Genomic DNA, 17,086 nt, shown 5'->3' on the forward strand with positions numbered 1-17,086 from the left:
GTCAATGATATGCAGAGCAGAAAACAGTGCTGGGGAAGAAACAGTGTGAATTTAAATATCAAAGGTGGAGCATCTCTGGGAACTGAGAAAAAAAAATCCCAGGTGGTCACATGACTGGGCTTTGGAGATGGAGGTGGAGCCGAGACTACGAGACAGAAGGACTGATCATCCCTCCCAGGATGCTGGGCCAGGGGAGCAGGGTGGCATGACGTCATCACAGAGCCTCAGCCTGAGATGGAAATGGTCACAGCCTCTCGATGCAGAGCAGTAGACGTAGGAGTGGTTTTACTTCTCTGAAATAAGTTAGCCAAAGTCTAGACTGATTTCATACATGTGTATATATAAAAATATATATATACATACATAAAATGGTAATATTAATAGAATAACAATAAAGAATTTAACATTTCTAAATATTTGTGTTCCGGCTACTGTTCTAAGTCCTCTTCGTAAATGAGCTAATCTTCACAATAGGAAATAGATACTATTGTACCATTGAATAGACATTACCAAGTTGACATAGGTAAGAGCGAAGGAAGCCAGGATTCTAATTGGGCTGACTGGCTCTGGAAGATTCTCTCAGGCTCACATGTCATCGCCTCTCAGCCATGCCTTACTGTTCCTGAGGATTTACTACATGTCAGGCTCTGCTAAGCACCTACTGTTAACGTACCATTTAATCCCCACAACATGAGAAATCCCATGTAAAATTCCAGATTGATAATTTACCTTGATTAAAAAGCAAACAATCCAGTCATACTGAGTCTCCCTCTCACCTCTTGCCAGCAACCAGCAGAAGCGACTTCTCAACATGAATTCCACCTCGCCCTTCCATAACCGTCCTCACTGCCCCTACTGCCCACATCTAACCTAACTTCTCATCACCCGAGTGATCACTGTGGACATATGAGTACATGACACCTATTGTAATTATATCTGTGTGTTAAAAACAAACAAACAAACAAACAAAAAAACACTAAAAAGCTATAGGACTTAAATGTTTAGATTAGGCAGTCCAGTTCAAACTCCAAGTCCACACTCAAAAGCTCCTCTTTTCTTGGGCAAATGCCTTAATCTCTTTAAGCCTCATTATCCTCACATCTAAAATAGGGTTACTAATAATGCTTAACTGAGAGTGTTCTTATGAAATAATTAAATCAGATAATGCCTGAAAAGAAGTTAGCTTGGAATTCAATATTAATTTTTATTGCTATTTTTACCGAGAATACCAGGAAGTTGGTATAAATAGGTCATCTATGCCATCTAAAGCAATCAGGACTTAGGCGCAGATTGGGGTAGATGAGGTTGTGTCTTGTGTAGAAAAAGGCAGAGGAGAGGGGCAGGTGAAAGCAACCCCTCTGGGGGACGTTGGGCCTGCAGCATGCTGCCTGGCAGGAGCGCTGCCAAAGAACCGTCCCAGAAAGAGCCCAGTGGTCATCATTCCTGTGCTGCTTTGACTCTGTAAATGAATTTCTCTAGACAGCTGAAATGTTCGTCGAAGTGAAACACTGAATCACAGCTTTCTGTAATTCCACCATTTTCTCAGGCCCTGAGACCATGGATCCATGATTTCGCCTTCATTAGGTGGATCTTTTGAGTTCTTTCACAGGCCCCGTAACACCCATTCTACAGGGCTGCCACCTTGACCCTAGCCCACAGCTCCTCATCTGTGAACCAGCTGAATTGTGCCTTAATTCACCTCTTTGTCTTCAACCTGTCCCCATCTTCAAGCCCAATGGCAAATTCTTACAGCCTGAACTGTCCTCAACAGCGTTTGACACATCACCTTGGTTTATACAATTTTGCTGTGGTTTGCATCAGCCTGCAGAATAGAATCTGAACGTGTCAGTCATCGCTGGGGTTTCTGGCTGGCACCTGGGGTATTTATTCACACTCGTGCACCTGACTGCCCCCAGCACTGTGTCCTTGACACCTCCATGTTTGTGCTCTCTCTACCGCGTGGACTGGACACGCTCGGCGTGCATGCCCTCTGTTGCATCCACATCACATCCAGCCAGATCCCATGCAGCTACCGAGCCGGAACCTGACACTTTCTATCAGGGGTCAGCAAACCTTTCCTCTAAAGAACCAGTGAGTATGTATTCCAGGCTTCGTAGGCCACCCAGTCTGTTTCCCAGCCACTCCACTCTGCACTTAAAGCAGGAATGGAGCCATAGGCAACATGTACAGAAATGGGTGGGGTTGGCTCTCCATTAAACTTTATTTATGGATATGAGAATCTAAATTTCATGAGTCACACAATGTTATTCACCTTTTGATTTTTCCCAACCATTTGAAAACGTAAAAACCATTTTTGGCTCATGGGCTGTACAGAAACAAGCAGTGGCCACAGCAGAACTTAGTTGACTGACTCTTGCTTTATATGCATACTGTTTGCTGATCCATACTCTCTTTTTTCACTTTTTAAAATTAAGGTATAACTTACATTTAGTGCACCAATCTTAACCAAACATCCCAGTGAATGTTGACTTTTGTAGATAACCATGCTACCGTCACACAGATCAAGATACAAAACATTTCTAGGAGCCTAAGGTTCCTAAATGGTCCCTTCTAATCACACCGTAACAGAAGACCAACCTCTTTTGGCTGCCAAAGCATTCTCCATGCTTCCTTTCATAGGCCTGGATACAGTAATGGGGAAATGACCCTGTACAATCTAAACTTTCACAGAGCAGAAAGAAATCCAGAAGACAAAGCCGCATAAATGAAACTTCGGCTATCATTAACTACCACAACCACAGAAAAGAATGTCTTTTCAAAGACGGGCGATGTATGGTTAGAAAAACAGAAAGGCAATGTGTTAGTACACATTCATTTTCCTGGCAGTCTCGTGCTGACACTGCATTTCCTTACCTGGGTCAAGGTGAGCGTTGCTTGTCTGCAGGTGCTGCACTGTACCCTGAGTTTTCCCGGCTGCACTCTTTGACAGGGGCCTTTGCAATACACATAAAAGCTGTTGTAGATTGGTCTATCTGCTGGGGAAGAAAAAGCAGAGGAAGTGGCTAACAATGTTGAATCCAAATTGAGACAAGAAACTCTTTAAAAGCTTGTTAGAGGCAAATTTTAAAACTCAGTCCTTAGGAACATTTTGAAACATTACTGGAATAAATATTCCAATGAGAATACAACAATTTAATTTAGAAAATCTAACTTTATGCTCCAAGAGTGAAATCTTTTCTTTCTCTTGCCAATAGCCCTGTGACTTACTCAGCAAAGTATGCAGCCTACTGCCAAAAGAATCGGCCAAGTGTATCTGCAACACAGTAAAGTCAAAGGCGCTCTTTGCCGTGGAAGTTTTAAAAGATGACAGGAATTCTTTCAGGAGGATCCTGAATTCTATTTCATGCTTCTGGACACAGTTTTGAAGACCGTAGATTTTTCCTCCTAAAATCTTATTTATAGAGAAAAACCAGCCCATTTCTCGTGATCTAAATGATACGATCACAGTTTGCTGGGCTTCCAGGGATGACTTTTCAATTCACAGTCACACATAAAATAAGAAAAGAGGCCAACCCTGAGGAAGTTTCACAGACCAAGCAGCTGTGTGCAGAAATGGATGGTTTGCATTTCATTTAAGATCTAACTAGGCAAACACCATTCAAATAATACACTTTCAAGAGGAAAAGGTGAACAAACAACTAATTCAATAGTTCAATCTCAGATCATTTCTCCCAATTGTCACCATATAGGGATACTGTGTAAATTAGGGAAATTTAATCATCTTATACTTCCATATCTGTTAAGAATTAATTTTATTCATAAGCACTTACCAGAAATACAACCTCCTTCTTGAATTTCTAAATTTTGAAAATTACTAAATAGCTTTTTCTTTCAATCCTTACCTGGGTGGGATAATATAACAGATCATGACATAAAAGTTTCTTTGAAATTGTACTATAATCATCAGAGGCATCTAGATATAATAGTTAAGTTTTATTTTTTAACATTTGGAATGAAAATCTTCAGCCTCGCAAATGCATATCGTCTATTAAAAACAACTAGAACAAAAATAATGAAAAAAATGAGAGATTCTCAAGTCCTTTGCAGCTTCATTTGTTTCATGAATTTACAAAAAGAGCTTTTGCAGACATATTGGATTATCATTTGTTGAGCTACCTTTGCTAATATTGTAGGTGACAATACCTTGCAAAATCTGAAGCACAACAAAGACATGAAGTTTTATAGTTTTATCATTTGTTTGCAACATATTTTATAATTATTACTCTATAAAGATTACTATTTAATTTCCAGTGGGAAATGGAAGATAAAATGTAAATACATGTTTATATTGATGTGAAAGTACTATTTTCTGACACTTCTGTGCAACTTTAATGCCTTAATGTACAAGATATTCAAGTACATAAATATCACATTGCTGTTAGCAAACAATAATGACATAAAATGTTTCATGTGTAATATAAATGCAGCATAGAACCATGTATTAATGTTATAGAAACATTTGTAACAACGGACTGAAATATCTGCAATATATAAGTAAATGTTAATAGAAGTATCTGTAACATAAATATTTGCAACATGCAGAGTATCAAAAGATCACGAGAACTGTGATAATTTTGATGTGCACTAAGAAGCGCTTAGTGAAGAAGGTAGGAACCTATACTGTTAAAACCTTTATCAGCAATATGAACAAATCCAATTTCACAATTTTTATAACCTACTGTAGAGGTCAAACAATAAAAAAAAAAAAAAGGAGGAAGAAAAGTAACGGGAAAAGCAAAAGCTTTGCAAGGGGAGTCAGGGTTGCGAAGAAACTAGCGTTGTTGAAAAGCATATTAGCAAGAGTTTTACAATATTAAAAGAAGCATCTCAGCAATTGCAGGAAACTAAATGACTCTTGTCTCTCCCATAGGGCAATAGTGATGTTTGCAATATTGTTTCAGCTAATGATATATCAAAGCAGAATCTGAAAACTAAGGAACTCTTCCACCTCTGAACGCTACAACCTTCACTAAAGTCCTTCAGAAGTTATTCAGAAAATACTGCATGCCAATGTCCGTGCCCTAGAAGCATACAAGATGACATGCAATCTATTACACACATTGCTTTCCAGACCCAGCCGCAAGTTGGGGATTAATAGCCAGTCTAAGGAAGATCAAGGTCAGGCCAGTCCTGGCTGTAGCGATTTTCAAGCTGTTGGCTCCACTTGGTCAAGCAGCTGGGGCATCAGGAAAATCTTGAGAGCCCCTCCAGAATGGCTTCCCCATTTATTTGGCTACATAACACAATTAAAAGTTGGCAAGGTTTTCTGTGCCATGCTGTGACCCAGACAGGCATGAAAACAAATAACACCCCGACAATCTTCTGGGCAATGTTCCCATCGGCCTGGCTGAAGGGCCTAAGGTAGAAACTCTTGAATATGGAGTCATAACTCTTAGAGGAATGGCGAGGCAATTCCAAAAATGACCTAAAAAACCTTTCTCGCGGTATGTAGCTGTCTCTAGTCAATAGCATGAACCTCCCCCTTTCACTTCTTCTTGGATCGTAAAATTCCTTTTCTCTCCTAATCAACTCTTCTGTATGGCGGCGTCTTCATTTTCCCAATAACTAAAGTAGCGTGTGTTTGTGTTCCTAAGAGTTTCCTCTTTTTGTATAGTAAGTTTTGAAACATAGATATATCAAAAGTTGTACAAATCACATCCTTCATTGTAATTCATCACTTGCAGACATTTTGCCATGTTTGGGGTCCCCGGGCACGTGTGTGTTCGTATAGCTATACACGCATATACTACATGTATAAACTATTTGGTTGAAGGAGTTGTAATAAAGTTTCTGACATCATGCTACTTCACTCCTAAATTCTTAAACATCCTAAAACTAGTGATATGTTTCATCCAAAACCATGTAGTTTTTTAAGTGATTTGGGTATTTTGGTAGTTCTATTCATAGACTAATCAGGTATACTTTAAGTAGGCACTACAGACGACGACAGTGGTTTGTAAGCTAATAAAAGATGACAATCCAAAATATTGGGGATCCTCCAGTCAAACCAATTTAGGTGGTGCTAAGTGAAGCCACATTAAACAAGTCCCCTGACCATAGCCCTTCTCAGAGCTGTGTGACTCTGTAAGAGCGAAAGGATAAAGCACAGTACATCTCAAACTTCCCCTGACCACAGAAGCCTTCCTGGAATGCTGCATCGTGAGAAACTGTAATTCTCAGAAAAAAACAATTTAGAAAAAAGTATCAGATGAAGGATTCAATCCACATACATACAGGGCTTGATTTACAGAAAGTGAAACTGCTCATGTTTATAAACCCAGATTTAGCAGATTCTCCTGGATACCTGCCTATGGCCAAGTTCTTCCTCCAACCCCAAACATCAAAATATAAAATATAATTATTTTGTCATGTGCCAGAAGGTTAAGTCTACTCGTGTAATGATTTTGCAAATAAAGTATGTTAATTTCATTCAGAAGTTTTTTTTTTTTTTTTTTCTTCTGCAGAGAAGTTAAAAAGAAAAGCGCACTGAGTTCAGGCCCTTTCAAAGTGTAAGTCACTGCAGCCATTCAGAGGTTCACTGGCTTTCTAAAATTCCTTAGCCTGAGAAGTCCATCTTCATCTTCTTCTTCTTCTTTTTTGTTTTTTTTGAGATGAGTCTCGCTCTGTTGCCCAGGCTGGAGTGCAGTGGTGTGATCTCTCGGCTCACTGCAACCTCCTCCTCCCGGGTTCAAGTGATTCTCCTGCCTCAACCTCCCAAGTAACTGGGACTATGCCCAGTTAATTTTGGTATTTTTCGTAGAGACAGGGTTTCACCATGTTGGCCAGGATGGTCTCAATCTCTTCACCTCGTGATCCGCCCACCTCAGCCTCCCAAAGTGCTGGGATTACAGGCGTGAGCCACTGCGGTGCTGGGATTACAGACATGAGCCACCATGCCCAGCCAAGTCCATCTTCTTCTTTAGTTTTCTCTCCCACTTTGCCTAACAAAACAGTCCATCAAATCTTCTCCTTTCCTTTGTTTTCTTGGTCAAAAATGTTGCTGAAATAACAATTTTTACAACATATTGAAAAGAGCCAATATTTGAAAGTATCTTTTATTTGCTTTGGATTTTTTTTAGAAACCAGCATAATCTTTACAGTTATCACTTTTCTTTTATGTATTTTAGATAATAGCTTAAGGGTTGAAGACAGGATACTTAGGAAGAGTCATTCTGATTCTAATGGAAACTTTTCATTAACCTCAGAAGTTTCCATCACTGGTTGTCACTGAGAATTTAATTGCTTGGATAATTTGTTTTCTAGGTGGGGAGAGAGTAAGATTGAATATATTTCATACCGTGGTAAAATACTGTTCAGTATCAACATATTGTAAAAGATCAAAACAGCAGGAAGAGGACTGATTTTAAGTGATATTTATCACATGAGCTATTAAAATATTGAGTAGAACAATGTCACCCAAGAGAATTCTCTGCAATGATGAAAAAGCTCTCCATTTGCATTATCTCATATTAATATATATTCACACAGATAGAGACACACACACACACACGTAGATAGCATATGTAGCCATTAGCTACAACAACCTATGGAGAACTTGAAACTTGGAGGGGAATTACTCTGTGAGTTTTATTAAAGTAGTTTCAATTTAAATAGCTGCATGTGGGTAGTAGCTACCAAACTAGAAAGCACAGAAGAAGAGAATAAAAAAACACTGGTGTGTCTGGCCCCCTCTTCAACTGACAATGCGGAGACTCTCTGGGCAATGAAACAGCTTGTTTTAATCTGCATTCATATAAAAACAACGTTGGCCCAAGAGAAGGGGAAAGAAGAAGCTGTTACTTGTGGCATTGGGAGTAGGTCAGAGACGGGGGGAGCTCTGTAGTGCTAGGGGCAGAGGAAAGCTTCTTGCCACCATGTGCCCCTATTTCCTACACCAAGGGGATCAGTTCTTGAGGCACACCTGGACAGCAATGGCCCCATCTCCATTTCCATCACCACTTTTGAAATCTGACCCATATGCTCAAGGTACAGTTAGACTGGCACTTCCTGTATGATTTCTGCCCTAGATTTCCTTTATCCTGATATTTCCCTAACAATGACATCTAAGATAAGGAAAGTAGCCAGTGCAGTCTTGTCCTCTTTGAACAGCTGACTTGCACCAACACCACAGAACCAGCAACTGATAAGGAGCTGCTGGCATGAGGCGTCCTCCCCAGCCGTTGTCCAAAGCCCCCCACATTGCCAAGCCTGGCTATCAGTGGTTTCAGCTCCTTCCCTCTTTCCTCCTGACTACAGAGTTGTCCTTGTATCTTACACATCAGGAATGCTGCTGCTGGTGTCATTAGCTCCCATTTTTCAGTCACACCTGCCATATTCCCTCAGCTCAGCCCTGCCCCTAGTCACGTAGGGAGTTACCTCAGTCCTGGTGTTGCCGAGGCGTCTCCTGTGGAATAGATACATGGCCAGAGCCTCTGGACCCGTGACAGGGATCTGGTCAGAAGTAACAGCAGGGACACTCATCATCAGCCAGGATTCTTGCTATTGTATTTCTGGGTGCTGGCCTTCAGCAGAGCTTGACCACATTTGCTGGAATATATGTCTCCACAAGGAAACAACCAACATGTACCAAATGAACAGCATCGGCACCACCTCTGACGTCCCAAAAGCGCTTCCTTACACATTATGGAGACAGAACCCATTTTTCTTCGTGTTGACTGAAGGTATTCATTAGTTCTAGTTTAACTGATACCTACAGAATTAGTCTAAAGTAGTTCCACATGAAATTCATTTGGAACGGACTTCCTGAATTACCTCTTCTAAGGACACCTTGCTTTGGAGCATCAAAAAGATGGGGATGGGCCGCCACAGTGGCTCAAGCCTGTAATCCCACACTTTGGGAAGCTGAGGTGAACAGATCACGAGGTAAGGAGATCCAGACCATCCTGGCTAACACGATGAAAGCCCTACTCTACTAAAAATACAAAAAATTAGCCGGGTTTGGTGGTCGGATGCCTGTAGTCCCAGCTACTCGGGATGCTGAGGCAGGAGAATTGCTTGAACCCGGGAGGCGGAGGTTGCAGTGAGCTGAGATCCCATCACTGCACTCCAGCAAGACTCTGTCCCCTCAACCAAAAAAGAAAAAGATGGGGATAATGACCATTTCATCATTATACAGGTTACTGGGGAAAAAGTTGCTAAACTGGACAGGTCAAACACAGAGGCTTCATTATTTCTCTAGAAACCTCCCTCTAGGGAGCCACAGTTAGCACTCTCTGGAAAGGTCATGCAGCCAACCAATTCACTTGACCATCCTAACATCCCAGTCACCGCAGGGAGCCGTGTGTGCCCATCTTCCCATCTCACTATGTGAGTGAACCACTCTTCAAGAGTTGGTCGCTTCCTTCCCTCCCCTTCTGAAGGCTCATGGTAACTCGTGTGCATACCACTGGCCCTCAATGCACTCACCCTGACCTTTCTGTACCTGTGCAATCTTTTCTACAGATACAACCTCCCTGTATGTAACACTTCACTCTATTTCATATGTTACAAATGGCTAGTGAAGTTCCCTGAACCCAGAAACACTCAATAGATATTTGCTAGGTCAATAAATACTCCCATATTTTTAATGGGGTGAAAACTGAAGTCAGTATGGTGGTGTCAGGGCAACAAAGAAATATAAAATAGAATGTGGCCATGATCATTCAATATCTAGAACATATTTCTACCAACCAGACACCCTTTAAATTGTTGGGATATCATATTTGAAATCAGTAAAATTAAACTAACATGACAAAAGTTACTTATATAAGAACTAAACCAAAAAAAGTTATATATATATACATAGGACTTGGTATAAGTGAATGTTAAGGGGAAAAAGTGAAATTCTAAAAGTTTACCAACAAGTAGAACTATTCTAAAGGAAGACAGTTATTACATGAACACTCTTCACTCCAATCCTTGTCCAATAGGTTATTGCACCCGACGGAATCAAACTGCCTGTTCCATGCTTTTAACGAGCCATAATGTTAACTCCTGTGGAGTATCCAATGTTATGCTATATTATAAACAGCTTCCAGTTACACAACTATCCATCCCGTGAATGTACTTCTAAAAAATACTTCTAAAACATGCTTAGCAATCTCTAAGGAGACTCTATACTTAAAAGTTATAACATAATTCTCACATTTTTGCTGGGGTTTTTAATTAACATATCTGCACAATAATTTCATCTACTGAGGCAAAAACTGCTGATTAAATCTAATGCCTTTTTCTGATGTTTTTCGTTGTTGTTGCCAATTTATTTTTTCATTTTTCATTTTGAAAGTAATAATAAAATTTCCCATACCAAGACAAAACTGTAGAGTGAAGCATAATTTAAGAATTAGGTTTAAATAAATAACAAAGTTCGAAGCCAAAAAGAGTAAATGTGGTTGCTTTTTCTTTCAAAAATGGACACAGGCCAGGAAACGGGCACAGCTAACGTGGTGCCAGGAAAGTCACAGCTTCCAAAAGTTGAATAAACTCCATAATATAAATGTAGATGGAAGAAACCATCAAAACTACAGATAATGTGTCCAATTCCCTCACAATGACATCTCCATAGCCCAGGACATGTCCATCTTGGCTGAAAGAGGCAGTACCTATGGGAAAACTGGCTAGCCATATGTACAAAGCTGAAACTGGATCCCTTCCTTACACCTTATACAAAAATTAATTCAAGATGGATTAAAGACTTGAATGTTAGACCTAAAACCATAAAAACCCTAGAAGAAAACCTAGGCAATACTATTCAGGACATAGGCATGGACAAGGACTTCATGACTAAAACACCAAAAGCAATGGCAACAAAAGCCAAAATTGACAAATGGGATCTAATTAAACTAAAGAGCTTCTGCACAGCAAAAGAAACTACCGTCAGAGTGAACAGGCAACCTACAGAATGGGAGAAAATTTTTGCAATCTACTCATCTGACAAAGGGCTAATATCCAGAATCTACAACGAACTCAAACAAATTTACAAGAAAAAAACAACCCCATCCAAAAGTGGGCAAAGGACATGAACAGACACTTCTCAAAAGAAGACATTCATACAGCCAACAGACACATGAAAAAATGTTCCTCATCACTGGTCATCAGAGAAATGCAAATCAAAACCACCAGTTAGAATGGCAATCATTGGCCGGGCGCGGTGGCTCAAGCCTGTAATCCCAGCACTTTGGGAGGCCGAGACGGGCGGATCACAAGGTCAGGAGATCGAGACCATCCTGGCTGACACAGTGAAACCCCATCTCTACTAAAAAATACAAAAAAACTAGCCGGGCGAGGTGGCGGGCGCCTGTAGTCCCAGCTACTCGGGAGGCTGAGGCAGGAGAATGGCGTGAACCCGGGAGGCGGAGCTTGCAGTGAGCCAAGATCATGCCACTGCACTCCAGCCTGGGCGGCAGAGCGAGACTCTGTCTCAAAAAAAAAAAAAAAAAAAAAAAAAAAAGAATGGCAATCATTAAAAACTCAGGAAACAACAGATGCTGGAGAGGATGTGGAGAAATAGGAACACTTTTACACTGTTGGTGCGAGTGTAAATTAGTTCAACCATTGTGGAAGACAGTGTGGCGATTCCTCAAGGATCTAGAACTAGAAATACCATGTGACCCAGCAATCTCATTACTGGGTATATACCCAAAGGATTATAAATCATGCTGCTATAAAGACACATGCACACCTATGTTTATCGCGGCACTATTCACAATAGCAAAGACTTGGAACCAACCCAAATGTCCATCAGTGATAGTCTGGATTAAGAAAATGTGGCAGATATACACCATGGAATACTATGCAGCCATAAAAAAGGATAAGTTCGTGTCCTTTGCAGGGACATGGATGAAGCTGGAAACCATTATTCTGAGCAAACTATCACAAGGACAGAAAACCAAACACCACATGTTCTCACTCATAGGTGGGAACTGAACAGTGAGAACACTTGGACACAGGGTGGGGAACATCACATACCAGGGCCTGTTGTGGGGTTGGGGGATGGGGGAGGGATAGCATTAGGGGAAATACCTAATGTAAATGACGAGTTGATGGATGCAACAAACCAACATGGCACATGTATACCTATGTATCAAACCAGTACGTTGTGTGCGTGTACTATAGAACTTAAATTTAAAAAAACGGCCGGGCACGGTGGCTCAAGCCTGTAATCCCAGCACTTTGGGAGGCCAAGACAGGCGGATCACAAGGTCAGGAGATCGAGACCGTCCTGGCTAACATGGAGAAACCCCGTCTCTACTAAAAAAATTCCAAAACCTAGCCTGGCGAAGTGGCAGGCGCCTGTAGTCCCAGCTACTCGGGAGGCTGAGGCAGAATGGCCTAAACTTGGGAGGCGGAGCTTGCAGTGAGCTGAGATCCGGCCACTGTACCCCAGCCTGGGCGACAGAGCGAGACTCCGTCTCAAAAAATAAACAAACAAACAAACAAAAAATAGAGTGAGCACCTCTCTGGAGTCACGACCTCTATGTCAAACCCTGGCCTGGCTTTGTCATCTTTGGCAAATCAACTGACCCCCAATGCCTGTTCTCTCATCTGCAATACTGAGACAATAACAGTATATAACTTAATAGACTATGGTCAGGATTTAAAAATAATAATGGAGGTGAGGCACTTAGCACAATGTCTGCTATATAGGGAATGTTCAGCACATGTTGTTTATTTGTATCTGCTGCCAAAAAAATTCAGAAGTCAAGTTCCTCCCACGGATTCTTTAAGCTATAAGCATTTACTCCTCCTACTTCCTCAGGTGGCTACTTTCCTGCTTTTATAAATGTTGATTCTTAGAAAGTATTTCCATCTTAAACCTATTCTAGATTTTTATAAATAGATGAAATATAAATCTCAAATAATTCTTTTTAAAATTATTCTTTCCCAACCAAATCCTTTACAATTAAATATTTAATAATATTATGGGACATAAACCCTGATGGAAAGTCCCAAAATTGAATTAAATTTTTCTAGAATCATATTTCTTTCTGTGAATCCCTATTTTATTATGAGGTAAGAGATACAGGTGGATTATAGAAAAGTTAGGAAGGAAAATAGTAAACAATTACATGATCTAGTCTAGTTGATAACATTTTCAAGTTGGCTAATATACTTTGAAAAAACAGTATTTCCAACATAAAAGTTTTTTGTATTGTATGGTTGTGGAATGGGGATTCAATACATATTTCAAAATTTAATATGAATGGCAGACTTGTTAGATTTGTGTCCATTCTTCTTGGAAAGGTAGGTGCGATTGTCAGCATTTTATTACAAAGAAAACACAACCTCATGGGTTGAGTGGTGTCCCCAAGACAGCACCCGGGGTCATCAGAGATCTGCAGGTAAGCCTTTCTTACAAGGAAGCACATGCTTTCCTTTTAACCACATGATCATAACTTTGAGTCAGACGGTGGACTTTACTAAATACCGTAAGGCACTGATTCCACGGCTCTTGGCACTCACACACAGGTCGGCAATTATGGACCAAGGCCAGCAATCACTGACACCACTGCAGCTGCTGGCTCACTACACCCACGTCCCTCATGCAATCAGTGCTAATGGTTTCATGGAAATTCTCATTAATGTTTTAAAGCACTGGCATTCAGCAAGAATGTGCAGGTACAGCAATTTCCAATGAGGAAAATTAAGTCTCATTTTCAAAGATTAGCACATGTTCTACAAATTGAATGTTATCCCAAGAAATGAAATCCATGGAATCACCTGAGAATCAATACAATTTTTTTTTTAATTTTTACGGAAGTGGTACTTTTCTTGCTATTTAAAAAATAATTTAAAAAAAATTTTTAAAACATTCTAAGTGTAGAAAAACCTGTTAAGTAAATGAACCCTCAGAGGAATCACATTAGAGAGTAGAGCAACACGATGTGAGCCTCCGAACTCCCACATTCTTTATTCATCTACAATAGCCAATATAATCAGTTTTATATAAATATTTTATTTAAGTATAATATTTCCTATCTTCACTGCTAACATTAAATAAACCTTTTACAAATTTATCTTATTTCACCCATAACAAATGATAAGACAAAACATATAATGTTTAAAAATTTGATCATTTCTAGTATTGATTTCCAAAAGCTTTTGGTGGTGATTGAGATTCATAAAATCTCTACTACCTCTTAAAACAGAAGAAGAAATATTTTTCTCTAGTAGCACAGTGATAAGTTAGAAACACATGGTGATGTCATCATGCTGGGGGAAAACACAGATTATTTTTTTCCTTTGATCAAGACTGATAAGACTGTGAATTACATATTGTTCTCAAAGTCTGCACTGGAATAACTCCAGCTGAAACACCCTTCGCTGGTACTGTGGGACCATGGAAGTCTTTCTATATCATGAGTATCTCAGACAAAAGGTTTCCAGGAATCCATCTAAGACTTTACTCAGGGTTCGCCTTTCTCCTACCCTAAATACTACTTGCTGTAAGTTCCCTTCAAGTTCAACGTCTGTAGCAGGCTGAGCTATCCCATCGTCTGCAGTGACTTCACCTGTTTAAGTCAGATCTCCCCTGAGATTTGAAGCTTCTCAAGGGCAAGTTTTATGTCAGTGGTTTCACTTCTATTCCCCACCCCAACCGTCAACCAAAAAGAATGTTGTCCGAGGAAGACATTAAACCCCGTGAATGATCAAACAATTAAGAAATTGGTGAGATTAAGGAAGTTCGTTTAAACTCAACATTTTGAAAACACAGGAAGGTTGCTCAGACTGTGCTAAAGATTACGGTAATGTTTGTGTTTACTTCCGACATCGTCTCTGCCTAAAGAAGAAAAAATCTGACTTTGAGAATGCTGCAGAGTCACAGGCTGGCACGTATTCGTCATTGCCTCTAGAAAAGGTAAACTTAGAGAAATCTAAACATGTTTATATACAGTCACACGTTGTTTAACAACAGGGATATATTCTGAGAAATGTGTCCTTAGGTGATTGTGGAATTGTGCAAACATCAGAGTGCACTTACACACACCTAGATGGTGTCACCTGATACACACCTGGGCCCTATGCTACAGCCTATTGTTCCTAGGCTATAAACCTGTCCAGCATGTTACTGTACTGAATACTGCCGGCAACTGTAACACGTGGTAAGTATTGGTATACCTAAACACAGCTAAACATAGAAAAGGTAATGTGACATTATGAGGGCTATGATATGACTGGGTGATAGAAACTTTTTAGCTCAATTACAATCTTATGGGGCCATTGTTACATATGTGGTCCATCCTTGACTGAATGTCTTTATGTGGTGCATGTTTATATTAGCAGTCAGTAGGAAAAAAATGAAGATATAAATTGATAACTTATCAGGCAGTATCTAGCTTTCTAAATGTACTTAAATCTTGTCTGCAAAAAGGATCGGGTTGGTTGGGGAAAGGGAGAATGATGGTTAGAAAGTGGGGTGGTGGTCCTGAGGAAACAGAAGAATATTAAAAACCTATCAAGATGCCGTCTATCAATAATGTTAACAACAAATATCGCTGGAAATCTCATATGCACTCAACACTAGTAGTTTGTGAGAAAATAATAAAATAATCATGACAAACCTCCCTGTAACAGTTTTCAAATCCTAGAATAACACTGAGATGTATTCTGAAACACTGTGAAGGGTATTTCACAATGCACACACAACTGGGAAGGAGCCTAGCATGCTTACAATAGTAAAACGATGCTGGGCATGGTGGCTCAAGCCTGTCATCCCAATAGTTTGGGAGGCTGAGACAAGTTGAGCTTGAGCTCAGAAGTTCGAGATCAGCCTGGGCAACATAGTGAGACTTCATCTCTATGAAAAATAAACAAAGAATTAGCTGAATGTGGTGGCACATGCCTGTTACCTCCAGCTAGTAACGACTAGGAGGCTGAGGTGGGAGAATTGGTTGAGCCTGGGACGTCAAGGCTGCAGTGAGCGAACATGGTGGCACTGCACTCCAGCCTAGGCTATAGAATGACAACCTGCCTTAAAAAAAAAAATAAATAAATACACACACACACACACACACACACACACACACACACACACACGAATAGTGAGAAGTAAACCCATATGCACTTTTAAAATAGAGTCTTATATTGAAAATTCTTTGATGTCCTATTCTGGAATTATTCTAGCTTCACATTCCCATAATTCTGTGTTCTATCCAGGTGTATCCACTCATACCCTTAGGAGGACAGAAGGTAGCCATGTACCCTAGATCAAAAGGTGTTGGCTCAGTGGTGTTAGGCTGTGAACCCGGACACATCCCCTATCATCTCTGGAGCTTGGTTCAGGTCTCAGACGTACAGCATACACACACAGACAACAAGGTGCCAGGAAACACTGGAGGAACACCTTCAAAGGAGTACAGATCAAACAAATAGGCACCTGAAGGAAGCAAAGGGAAGTTTAGAGGTGGGGCCAATTCAACACCCAGAGTTCTGTAACTTCCAATTGCATGCACTTTGCTTCAGCTGTACTGTCTTAAACTTTTGTGTCTCCAGTATCCTCAGTTTTGAGCAGCAGAATCATGGTTCCCCTAAAGAGTCAAGACAGAAACCACAGCACACACTGCGTCCTCTCCTTTTTTCAGGGTTGGATGGTTCTCTCTGTGTAGTTGGGGATGGCAGTCACTGGTCACCTGTGGCTCTGAGCACATGAAAGGTGATAATTTTACCTCCCCTACCAGGCTTTAGATTCTTTCGCAGATGAACGCTACATTGTACTGCATTCTCCCTGGTGCTGATGAATAAAAACGGTAAATATTATGCAGAGGAACCAGATAACTAGACTTGAAACTAATGGTGTGGTATTAAAAAGTCTTTTAGCTTGCAAAAGATAAAATCACAATCAACTGACCCTAAAATAACTTCATCTCTGTGACAATATAATGAGGAATGTTCTTCTCGGCCCATTAAAATGACATGCAATTTGATAATTATTTTTACAGTGTCAGGATTCTAAACTAAATGTATCTCAGCTTCTGTTATTTGGTGATACTAAATGAATGTTGTCAAAAGATTAAACGTAAATTGGTTATAAATCTTCATTTAACCACATCATGCAGGGAAGGTTACA

The 17,086-nt window shown here is 40.2% G+C and overlaps 1 protein-coding gene across 4 annotated transcripts in view; it reads right to left on the reverse strand.

The window, feature by feature from the left end:
• PRKN (parkin RBR E3 ubiquitin protein ligase) overlaps positions 1-17,086 on the reverse strand; it is a 1,383,066-nt gene that overhangs the window by 851,287 nt on the left and 514,693 nt on the right. For 3 of the 4 annotated variants that reach the window (XM_050789300.1, XM_050789297.1, XM_050789299.1), the window contains one exon: positions 2,875-2,996. In XM_050789300.1, the coding sequence (XP_050645257.1) occupies positions 2,875-2,996 (122 nt within the window). The remainder of the gene's footprint in view (positions 1-2,874; positions 2,997-17,086) is intronic. The other variant, XM_050789298.1, reaches the window with a different exon arrangement.

This window comes from Macaca thibetana, chromosome 4, assembly GCF_024542745.1.
Source record: "Macaca thibetana thibetana isolate TM-01 chromosome 4, ASM2454274v1, whole genome shotgun sequence".
Classification (NCBI taxonomy): domain Eukaryota; kingdom Metazoa; phylum Chordata; class Mammalia; order Primates; family Cercopithecidae; genus Macaca; species Macaca thibetana.